The 12996-nt window shown below is 36.7% G+C and overlaps 1 protein-coding gene across 1 annotated transcript in view; it reads right to left on the bottom strand.

Moving 5' to 3' along the window:
- The window catches only part of Cyld (CYLD lysine 63 deubiquitinase), a 53957-nt gene that overhangs the window by 31845 nt on the left and 9116 nt on the right, over positions 1-12996 (bottom strand). The window contains 3 exon segments of the mRNA XM_013119919.3: positions 268-276; positions 10001-10106; positions 12224-12526. Coding sequence (XP_012975373.1) covers positions 268-276; positions 10001-10106; positions 12224-12526 — 418 coding nt within the window.

Here is a 12996-nt window from a genome sequence, read left to right as displayed (position 1 = left end):
AAACAGAGAATTATGTACAAATCAATAATACAGAAAGCAGAGACTCACAACTAAGCACTTAAAATTATACTTCAAAGCACAGATAACAAAAAATTTTGGCAAACTTCTTTTAGATTCAAAGATTTTCCTAAACTTCAAAGTCTGGTAACATTCATCCAACACTCATAGCACTGATCAAATAAACACAGAAGAGTGAAAGTGAAAGACTTCCCCTCAGGAGGTTCAACAGCACATCCATGAGCGCAACAAGATACTGAGGAGCCGTACCTGATAAAGCTGTTATCAGCAAAAATGGTATCATCCACAGCGGAATTTTGAGGACAGAAAGAAAAAAAATAGAAAAATTTTTATATTTTAAACACAGAAAAGGTCACTTAAAATAAAAGAGTCATATTAAATTAATTGTATGCAAATTATGTTTGGTTATCTTTTTTCCATGGTTGGAGGAGAAGGGAAATATATGTGTTAAACTATATATGTTAAATACTTCAAAATATGATCAAATGAAATACTGAGATATCATTTCAATTAAACATATACTGATTAACCATAATTTTTAAAAATGATATAATGAAATACTAAAAATGTTTTATAACATTTCAGATATCTAAAAATGTCATCTATGATAGTTTTTGAAGAAAAAAATAACTATCACTGGAGAAAGTTTCCAAATTATAGCATATAAGCTGACTGAAGATAACTAATGTCCACTAAGAGTCTGTAATTCCATTAGAAAAGAGACCACCAACTACATGAAAACCACTATATATATTACACAGGTTGGGTCACTGTAACAATGCAGCCAGGGGTCCTCCCTTTGTAAGCTGTCAAGATAGCCAAGCAAACTAAGCCCAAATGGATGAGACATAATGCTAGCTTTGCTCGTGATGTTGGAGGTGAAGCTCTGGTCCTTGGAATGTGAAAACTGCAGTTATCCTTCTACCAAAATATTTGAGGGTTAGGGTCAAACATCAACTTTGAGGAATTGACCATCCCATCAGGACTCCATGAAGTGAAAGGTCACACAACACATCTTTTTTCCCCAAAAAACAATGATATAACAAGTATTTCTTAATACTTTGTTGAACCTATGTTTATAATCTAAAATCACTTGGATCATAAAGAAAATTTGGCTTAATGGCTTAAATTTGAAGAGCTTACCAACCTAGGATGTAATGAATAGGGTGAGGAATAAATTTAACAATTTGTAAAATTGAAATAATCATGATTAAAAATATTCAAGGAAATAAGATAAGTCAACCAAATAACACACCAAAATGCACACAGCAACCCTATTTATAATAACTGAGGGCTGAAAACAATCTATTCTATAACAGATAAATTGATTGAAGGAACATAAAATTGTGAGCTGGAGATATAGGTCAGTAGTGGAGCACTTTCAGTATACTCAAAACCCTGGGTTCAACCACTGTATCAAAACAAAACAAAACAAAAAACTTCTAAGGGATCATTTCTAGAGCTCACTAAAAACAATGGTCTATTAATACAATGTACTACTACATAGCAATGAAATGGAACAAACTGTTACACACATGAACACTGTGCTAAATAGAAGAAACAAGACCTCAAGTATACACAGTTTACACACATCAGGACTGCAGTAAAAATAATAAAATTAGAAAATTAGTTATTACTCTTGTTGGTTCTGTTAGGAAAAAGAAATATCTTTTGGAGATTCTTGGGCTGAAGATCTTAACAATAAAAGAGTGAAAAGTTATTCAAACCAAACAAATGTCTATAAATTTAAATAGTCCATTGTATTGAGAGTGGTTGTTAAAATGATGTATTGCTCAACATCAACAATCACAGAGCACAATTCAAACCAAAATGAGAATTCAACATGCACCAAAAAAAAAGGACATTAGAAAACCTGATGCCAGGCATGTTATGCATAGCAATTATCGAAAAACCTCTGTAAGATTAGATGACTAATAAGAATAAACATTTTAGATAATTGAATATAGTATTTGTATCTGTATGGGAATCTTACAGGTAACATCGGAGTTGCCTGCTGAGCTCTGGTACTTCAAACCATCTTTCCTTTGGGCTCTGTCTCCCATGACCAGAAGTCCTGCCTATATAGAAGAAATTCCAGAACAGGCAAACATGGAGAGACAGAAAGCAGATTCACAGTTGCCAGGATCTGGAGGGAAGCTACTACTGGACATGGGTAACAGGTTTTTTACCCAGGATGATAAAAACAGTCCTTGAGCTAAATGACAGCAATAGATGTACAATATCTTAAATGCACTTAACATTGATGAATTATACTTTAATAGAGTAATGGTGCTGATACATGAATTATATTTCATGTTTTAAAATTAAGAAAAACTTCCAAATATAGAACTAAGTAAAAGTTATTGGACTTAATCCCAAAAGTGAATCATGTGAAAAAGATAGACTAGAAAAAGACTAGGAGAGGGCTGGAGAGATGGCTCAGAGGTTAAGAGCACTGACTACTCTTCCAGAGGTCTTGAGTTCAACTCCCAGCAACCACATGGTGGCTGACAACATCTACAATTCAATCTGGTGTATATGTAATAAATAAAATCTTTAAAAAAAAAAGACTAGGAGAAAATCTCTGCGTATCATATTCAACAAAGGGCTAGTGTCTGTAACATAATTTCTTAACTTACATAACTCAACAATAGAAAAGCAAATAACCCAATCAGAACCTGGTTAAAACAGATAAAAATATATTTAATTAAAGAATATAAACATATGGCATAAACACATGAAAAGATGTTCAATATCATGTGATATCAAGGAAATAAAACTACAATGAACTATTATCACACACTTCTCATAATAGCTAATGTAAAAACAGCAGCTTTGCTGGTGAGGATGTGGAAAAACTGGATTATTCATATATTTCTAGTGGTCATGTGACACCATACAATCATTATGTAAAATAGTGTAGTAGTTTCTTTAAAAGCTTACTGTAAATAGTAGTACCCTGTACAGGTAGATCAAGTTCCTTTCAGAAGTCATCGGTTATTAAATGAAAATCCCAGTGCCAAGGGGGTGAGCTACTTCTCTTTGAGTTGCTGATCAGGAAGGTGCCTGCAGTCCCCAAAATAGCACAGGAATTTGCCACTGCTGGTGCCCACCAGATCTAGATGGCAAAACCTTATCGCTGAGGGAGGGGAGATGGAGTGGGAGGGTTAGGGGGCAGAGGAGAGGGGAGGGAGAGGGAGCTGGGAGTAACATGTGTAAAAAGTTAAAATAATTTAAGAATTAATTAAAAAAAAACCTTTATCGCTGAGGATACCATATGTCCTAGTCACAGAGCATACAGAAATCAAACTGGAACTGGGCTGGGAACTTCCTCTCTGCTAACTATCTCTCCTGGTGCAGAAAATGTAATGCAGGTCTCTAGGGAAAAACTGTCATTAATAGTCTACACTGACTGGCCAGGGAAGATGAGCTCAGTAGCACAACAGTGGTAAGTCTGTTTTTATGGGGTAACCAATGGTTTCCTGATTTAAGTTTGGGGTCTACTCTACAGGAGGGAACTCACATCTCATACTGTAAAATCAATCAGAAGCCCATGGGTGAGGAGGTCATAAGACTTAGTGCAAAATAACTGCTGTTGTTTTGTTAAAAGGATATAATGTGACTCATGAATTGCCTTCTGAAGAACTTGTGTTTATGCCCATAGTGTTGCTGTCGGTTTTTGTGAGAGAAGCTTTCTTTTGCAGTAGTAAAAATGCTGAGAAGAAATGGCTACTAAATGTCTAGACACAAATGGTACATATATATCACCCTTTCCAAGGCTCAGGGAGCACTGCAGAAAAGGGGCTGGAAAGAATGTGAGAGCTGGGAGAAGCAGAGAAGCATGTGGAATGCTGACTTCCAGGTTGCTGCACTCTTGAACCAAGATGTTCATGAGGTTGGTCTGTCATGGAAGGGGAGGAGACTCATGGGTCCCACCCTTCCTAAGGATTTATACATAGCTAATGGTCGAAAGGAGAAGGAAAAACACTCTCCCCCAATGGTGTAGCCACAGGTAAGACATACATGCTCCTACAGCAATCCTAATGAAACTCATTAAGTCACACACAAAAGCAAAGACATTAAAGCAAGACTAGCTGAGAAGAGAAGGATAACCAGGGGTAAGAGGGGTCAAAAGAGGGTAACAAGGTGATCAGGGTTGAAATGCATTATATACAAGTATGCAAATATCATAATGAAAAACCATTATCACATTTAATTAATACTGGCTAATAAAATGTTGTTACAAAAGCTTACTATGGAAATAACATATGATCTACAAGCTACACAAAGGAAAACTACACATTTTCTACCAGAAAAAATGAAGATTTGCATTTACTCCAATCCCAGCATATAATGCTCATTAAAACATTGCTCATAATGACCCAACTTAAATGTACTTCAATAGGCACTCATTAAATGAACAGTATACTAAAAACAAGGATTATCTTAGCAACTAAAAAGAAAAAGACCAACATGGATAATTCTCCAGAGAATTATGCTGAGATAAACAGTCAATCAAAAACTATGTCCTATATAATTCCACTAACATATAACTTTCCTGAAATTGCAAACGTAGGAAACAAAGAATGACTGGTGGATGCAGATGCCCCCTCCCCCAGCAGCTACCAAATACCAACAGTGCTTCAGCTAGTGGTGGGATTTCATACCCACTACCCCTTCCCTTCATGCTGGGATTTTGTCTGGCTTGAGGATGCCCAGGTGGTGTGCATGTCATCACAATCTCCTGTAAGATCATATACACAACTGCCCCTGGCATCCAGAAAATTGTTTTCTTGAAGTCAATCTCTACTTTTGGCTCTTATGATCTTTCTGCCCTCTCTTCTGCAAAGTTCCCTGAGCCTTGATTGGTGTGGTGTAAATGTTCCCACTTAAGGCTGAGCACTCCATCGTGTCTTTGCACCTTGACCAATTGAGGGTCTCTGTGTTGTCATCTATTGCAGGAAGAGGCTTTTCTGATGAGGTCTGAGATGTACTGTTCTATAGCTATGTATCAATTATACTGCAACAAAATTGTTACCTTTTTTAAAGGACATGAAGTATGAAGACACGCAACACAAAAGAAAAAAATGATCAAGGATACAAACGAAAATTATAGCATGGGATCAGCCTCAGGAGGGAAGGATCCCACCAAAAGACTTCCTTTTCAAATTTCTGTGAATTTGTACACATATCATGTAGTTCAAGTTGTTGTTGTTAATTGCATAATATTCTTAACCTTCACAATTAAAGACAGACACAGAGTTCAATGCATTACTTTATATGCATTTTTCAAAGATGTGCATTACTTTAGGGGAGTCACAAATTGGTATGCCTCATCACAACTTCACAAACTTGGATGTGCTGTCACAGCAGATGTGTTAATGTTTTGAACCATCAGAAACAGCAGTGCAAAGAGGGGCATTTTACAGCAGGGTGAAGCAAAAGTATCCAGATACCAACCCAATAGTCCACTGAGGAGAATTCTTCCCAGATCTCACCAACTGTTCAGCTGCTCCAAAAAGAATCTTTCCTACGTGCTGGAAATGTTAATCTTGTCCCACAAACGGAGGTAATTGGACAAGAAAAAAAATTAACTAAGGAGCTAAAGGAGACACTGTCATGCTTTTTCCCCTCAAGAAAAGAGTGTTAATGAAACAAAATATAGACGAAGGCTTATTCAAATAAACCAAATTAATTTTCATCTAAACAATTTTACTTTTTGAAAGTCTATTTGCAAGCTTTATTTTGTTGGCAAATAAGTATAATTTATGTGTATAAAGGCAGTATCATTCTTCATTATCTACTATTCAAGGTTTATGAATATCAATAGCTATGAAAGGGGAAAAAGGCACTCTCTTCCTTTCTCATCTCTGCTCTAGACCAGCAATGACATCAATAACAAGCAAGAATCTTGAAGATCTTGACAAGGGACTTCCAGTCATGAAATTCATGTTTTGTTTTGTTTTGTTTTTTGTTCTTAATTCTATACCAGTGTTTAGAAGATAATTGAAATGTTTGTAAGGTAAGTACTGCTAAAATTCCTTGTAAGGTTATACCCCAATTCTAACATAGGGAAAATTAAAACAGCTTTTTACTTTTCTTCTTTCCATTTACTATGTGCTACTACAGAATCTAAGATAATTTATATTTGAAACTAATTTAGAGGTGGAATTTATAAATATATTATTTACATACATATAGAAAGGAAGAAATACAGTTTAGAGTTGGGGGGCGGGACACTTCAAATCTATTTTACAGAAGACTGAAAACAACACAACCAAGCCTGCATCCCTGAGCGTCACATCTCAGAAATCATTTCCTTCTTGAATGGAAATACTAACAATTTCCCCAATCCCACAATGTACTTCATTCAGTTATGAGATGTAAAACTCAAAGCAATGCAATTAAGATAGCTAAAAACTGACAATTACATTAGTTCAAAAATGTCACAGGTTTGCCGGGCGGTGGTGGCGCACGCCTTTAATCCCAGCACTCGGGAGGCAGAGGCAGGCGGATCTCTGTGAGTTCGAGGCTGGGCTGGACCGATAGCCTCCAAAACAATACAGAGAAACCCTTTCTCGAAAAACCAAAAAAAAAAAAAAAAAGTCACAGGTTTTAAGATTTCAAAGCACCTTAAACAATGAATACCCAAACATTTTATTTGTTAACTGAAGAGAAATTTCAGTTAGATATGACTGTAGAGAAGCAGTATTACCCTGAACTGGTTCCTCTGCAAAGATTCATGAATAATAAAAGAATTACAAGGGCTTCTTCTCAGGCATCCAGCAAGTGAGCATTATAAAATCAGCACAGTTCTCCAAATTTGTTTAGGACAGGCCCTCTCAATTCAGCTCCCAAATAATTTCTTGGGTATGGTCGCTCATTTACTATCTATCTAAACTGGTTAAAATAAAAGCTCCAGGGCTAAAGAGATGGCTCTCTCCTTCTAGCACAGTTGTTCCAGGAATCAAGCCTGAAGTCAAGTGGCCAAATCCACTGAGCCATCTTGCTGGCCCTAATTATCACTTTTGTTTACTACTGGGACTTAAACTTACAGCTTCACTCAAGTGTTCTACCATGGAGCTACATCCCCAGCCCCAAGAACTCTTACCTGCAATATCCACATCTGAAGAAGCCTATGTAAGGGCTTGCTACTATCTAAAGGAATAGTGCTTCACACAGCTGTTTTTTAAACAATAAGCATTCAATATAACATTAAAAAGTACTTCAATTCACAAACATCCCAAACTGTGTTATCTATAAAACATGGATGAAAAAGTAAACACCACTAAATAAAATCAAACACATATATATTTTCCCCTGAACAGAAACCATTTGCTTCCAAAACGTTGGACAAGGAATTGGGAGTGGGAGACCCAGGAGGAGTTGGGGGGGGGTACTATAATAAAAATATTTTATATGCATGTATGAAAATTCTCAAAGAATTAGGAACAAATATATCTCAAAAGAAATCTAAAGTAAAGTATGTTAGATTTTTTTAGAGCAAAATTGAAATAAAGCTGTCACATGAATCTGACACCTCTTGCTATAAAACTAAAAGCTGTGTGGGAATCATATTCAAACTGTAAAACTAGCATTTATGACTTGACACCAGCAAGGAGACAGGAAGGGCAAAGTGCAGGCCAGGAGCCTTCATTTTCCATTTCTATGAAACAAGAAATTCAGGACTTAAAATAAGCTATAGAAAGAAACTCAAAAGCATTCTGTTGTCAACATTGCCAATAATGGGAAACCATTAGAAGGAAAAAAAATAGTATGCTGCTCACTTATGATTCTTGCTACAGTAAAATCATCTTTTATAGAACCAGAGACGAAATACATCTCCATCTCCATGGAAACAATATCCCCCAGTATGTGACACTAAGAAATATGAGTTTCTATGCAGATCTTCATAATGCAAGAGCACTCATAGGCTATGAGATTTGTTGGGGGATTGAAGAGAACACACGTTGATAATCAGATGAGTTTTGGTCTTTGGCTCTGCCACTTACTTTCATCATAGACAATCTAAGTCTGATTTGAGTCACAGTTATTTTGTTTTGTCTTTCTGCGCTTTTGTTATTTGTTCTGTTTTATTTTTAGTATATGTACTGCCAAAGCGAGCACTGTTTGTCTGTTTTATATATTTTTAAGATTAATTTGTTTTATGTATATGAGTGCTCCCAATGCATTGTGACTTTATGCCAGAAGAAGGCATCAGATCCCACTATAGATGGTTTTCAGCCACAATGTGGTTGCTGGGAATTGAATTCAAGATCTCTGGAAGAGCAGTCAATGCTCTTAACTGCTAAGCCTATCACTAGGAATTCTAACAGCAGGGGTTGGTGTGGCTACCATTGTCAATCACCTCAGAACAGCCAAAAAAGATATTAATTTGAGGTAAAACAAAAGGTTCTTAAGTTTTGTGGGGAGTTTGCCTTTGTTTTTCTTTTTTTGGTGGTGTTTGTTTTTTGGTTGTTTTTTTTTTTCATTTGTTTTTAAGTTCAAAGGCTATGCACACCTTTAATCCCAGTACTCAGAAGGCAGAGGCAGGCGGATCTCTGTGAGTTTGAGGCCAGCCTGGTCTACAGAGCAAGTTCCAAGACAACCTCCCAAATAATACAGAAAAACTCTGTCTCGAAAAACCAAAAAAAAAAAAAAAAAAAAAACTGGCTATGCTGTAGCTCAGTGGAGAGAGAGAGAGAGAGAGAGAGAGAGAGAGAGGGAGGGAGGGAGGGAGGGAGAGGGAGGGAGAGGTACCTTTACCCACTGAGCCATCTTACTGGTCCTAATTATTACCATGTAATAAATAATATAAATAGTAAATAAAATAATATGCATAATAAAACTATATAATGTTCCTGACTGCAGTTATGGAGCATGACCTATCATAATACCATATTTAAAAAAGAACTTGGAGGGGGAGAGTAATGAAAGAGATATCTTGATGGGGGTGCATTTTGGGGTCAGGAAGAAAGCTGGTGCCAGGGAAACTCCCAGGAATCCACGAAGATGACCTCAGCTAAGACCCTTAGCAGTAGTGCAGAGGGTGCCTGAACTGGTCTTCTCCCTTAATCAGATTGGTGACTACCCTAATTGTCATCAGAGAGCAGTAGGTGATGGAAACAGATGCAGAGATCCAAGCCAAGCTCTGGGCAGAGCTCCAGGAGTCCAATTAAAGGGAAGAAGGATTGTATGAGCCAGGGAGGGTCAATGTCATCACAATGAAACCCAAAGAAACAACTAACCTGGGCTCATAGGAGTTCATAGACTCTGGACTGACCTAGGCCCTCTGCATATGTCTACAGTTGTGTATGTAGTTTGATCTATTTGTGAGACTCCTAGCGGTAGGATCAGGCCTGTCCTTAACACTTGAGCTGACTTTTGGGAACCTATTCTTCATACTAGGTTGCCTCGCCCAGCTGTAATACAAAGGGAGAAGCTTTGTCCTATCTCAACTTGATAGGCTGTGCTTTGTTGATACCCATGGGAAGCCTGCCCCCTTCTGGACAGAACGAGAGGAGGAGTGGATGGGAGGCCAGAGGAGAGGTGGGGGGACAGGAGGAGAGGTGGGAGGGGAAACTTTGGTCAGAATGGAAAATATTTAATTAATTTAAAAAAAAGAACTTCAGCCTTCATTTAACAAGAATCCTGAATCCACTGTGGAGTTTAGATGAAAAAACCAATTTCTCTTTAAAGGCTCCTAGTTTCAACTCTTACTCTAACAGGTAGAGTTTTTGTATTTTTAAATGTCTAGGAGAAGACAATATAAGAGATAATGTATAAACTTCACTACATTTATATACTTTTAGAAATAACCTTCATTGTTCTTGTTTGGTGGAAAAGAAAGAATATTCTATATAATGACAATTCTACAATATAAAATCAAACTTCAAGAGATCTATCTTAAGTATATATATTTGCATTCTCATAACAAAGTACACATTAGAAACTGTCTTCTGAATGCATAAAGGAGACATACCTGGGATGATGTCATTGATGTGCAGAAGAACTGTACTTTCAACACTTGCAAAGCTACAAAGCTGTACTCCATCAAACCTTCCATCCCAGTTACCAATCGGGTTATCCTGGAATTGCCAATTAAAGGTAAACCTTTAAGCCCTAGTCAATAAAGTGTAAATATGAAACTCTACATTTCTTACAAAAGTATCCTCTAAAATATTTTACATTGAGAAATTTTAACTATTTTGCCCAAAAGAAGAAAGACTCTCTATTAGGAATATCTGCTAAAGTAACAATGTTTTACTGTAAAATTCAATTCACAGCAAACACACAAAATAATGAGACAAAAGTGCTTTTCATACTTTAGTCTGCAATAATAACACCTGCTGAGGTTTAAGGAGACATTATTTGCATAAGAAAATGTACTAGGAATGCATTGTTTTTCCCAGAAACTTACCCTTAAAAGTTAATCACACATTTACATCCCCTGGGCACTTTTCTCATGTGTGTTACTATACACCTTTCTATAAACAGAATAGTAGTTACTTCAGAATTCTTTTATCATCTATGGGTATACAAGACTTTCCTCAAACAATGGAGATTTTTCTATGTTATCCTCTAACTGTACCACCAGTCACATGGGTTGTTCATGAGGTACCAACAGATGACAGTGAAACAATTGCTCTGAGCACCAGTGTGTGGAATGCTAAAGTGTCCCTGGAAACAGAAAGGCATGAGTAAAGTTGCAATTGATGGAACTTTCTTCTCAAGAAGCCTAATAGGAGTGTTAGGAACTGATGCTTCCATAAATTAAATGGATGGACAGAACATGGGTAGAGCTGACAGGCAAGCCTCAAGACAGTCTACCTGGGATAAAAAAGATGATTCCCTAAGCTACCATCAAAAAAAAGGGGAGGACCCAAACAGCTCCTGTCACATTTAAAGCCTGGGCCAAAGAACCCATAGCAAAGGGAAACTAAGTCCAAAGATTAACGGCCTTCTTTCTCCAACCATCTCTCTACCCAGTCCACAACTTCTCCTCTGAAACACTAAACTCCCATTTAAAGAATACCTGAGATGCCCACAGGCCTTACTCTGGCTCTAATTTCACATAGCGAGAGTCTGGCAAATTCTTATTTTGTACCTAACTAATGAGTGTATCTTACACAATTTCTAAGCACAAGGTAAAAGAAACATGCTAGAACATTCATAACCTACCATCTCTTTAGAGTATTTCTAAATAGATAAAAATGATTACTAAAGATGCCCACTGTGTGAGTCTGCTGCTCATATCCTCTCCTAATACACCCTGGTATTAACAGTTATGAAGGAATCTCCTTTATCCATAACAAACTCTGTCCATACTTTCAGTCTACGATAAAAATGTTCTCAACTCCTTTCTTCTCATTCTCTTAATGCCACAGGTTAATTCAATATGTGCATTGGAATGCAACCATTATTAGCAAGTATGATTATTCAGTAATAAAAATGAGTGACACAAACAAAAGAGGTGATACTGTATGACCTCACTTTTGAGGTACTTACAGCGGGCAAATACCCTGATTGTAGGCATGGGCAAACTGGGCACTATTTATTTAATAGGACATAGCTCAGCATGGGATGATGAAAGACAGTGGAAAAGGCATAATGAGAATAGGCCAAATGCCACTGAACTGTTATTCTAACCATGGTTATGGTGGAAACTTTCTTATAATATACATATTTTGCCCCAATAAGAAAACGGTTTTTAAACAGTGCAAATCTTGTGGGAATACTGTGTCAACTCAAAAAGCAGTATGTTTCTTTTCCTGGCATTTTCTATTAATGAATTTTTACATTCATTATTATCAAAATTTTATTAAACTTTATCAAATATACACAAAATGTATCAAAGTCTTTTTAAATGAAAGGAAAATACAGTATACAATGTATTTGGGCTTGCAAAAGTGTCAGTTTTATTTTTGTTGATTTGGTTTTTGCTTTTGTCTACTTGTCAGTTATAATAAGAAGAATTTAAAGAATAAGAGCATTATCCCAGTTTATTAAAACATGAAAAGTAGTGAATGCATTGTTTCTGCTACCATATCCTATTTTATGACCCTATATCAAGATAAACTGGAATGTCTTCTTTAAAGTACTGTAAATTAGTTCATTTTCAGTATACATAGTATTCTATTTATACCTAAATTGGTAATGAAACTAATCCATATATTCACAATACTACAATCCAAAATTTCCTTACCATGTCCACACCAACAAAATATCCTAGACTCTCTTTTCCTGGCAAAACATCACAGAATATTACTGTTCCAGATTCTATGCTTTCTCCAACCTTCAAAGACACTCTGGAGTTTATTTCCAAAGGAGGAGGCTCAACCTGCATTGTATCCCCTGGGCCTGCAAAATCACTTTCCAATCCATTATCATCATCTTCTAGGAGTTCCAGTTTGTCCAGTGCAACAAACACACCACAGTCTTCATCACACTGAAAAAGCTGCTTCCCTTGATATACTCCATCAGTGAAACCTTGGCCACGACCTTCTTCCTAGTTTTGAAAGATTTTTTAAAAGAGAGATAAAAAGATTATCTATTAAAGGGATTTCAGGACAGTTTCTTTGGAAAACCTCTAAATTATACACATAATAAGAAATACCATGACTAGCAGCTGCTGTTGGGTTTAGGGTGCTTAAAAAAAAAGCTGTATCTGGTGGTGAAACTACCTCCCACTTTCAGATCATAATTCTTTTGAGAAAGAGTTGGGCTGAAATTTACAACATAATTCTATCATGACCTTTGTCGTGAACAGAATCCTACCTAAAGCAAACAGCAGCATTAGCTCCATTTACTGAGAACAAACTGTACGCTGTCTGCTGTAGAACTACTGTTCTAAGCCTTCACAAATGAGGAACAAATGAGGAGAACTTGATGTAGGATAGTTAAACGGCCTGGCAACCCTGCTCAGTTATACCATAACTGGCTGTCGAAACCATTATCCCACTGCTTGAAAGATCAAAT

This window comes from Mesocricetus auratus, unplaced genomic scaffold, assembly GCF_017639785.1.
Source record: "Mesocricetus auratus isolate SY011 unplaced genomic scaffold, BCM_Maur_2.0 Super-Scaffold_100045, whole genome shotgun sequence".
NCBI lineage: Eukaryota > Metazoa > Chordata > Mammalia > Rodentia > Cricetidae > Mesocricetus > Mesocricetus auratus.
This window is presented reverse-complemented; position numbering and strand designations above follow the sequence as displayed.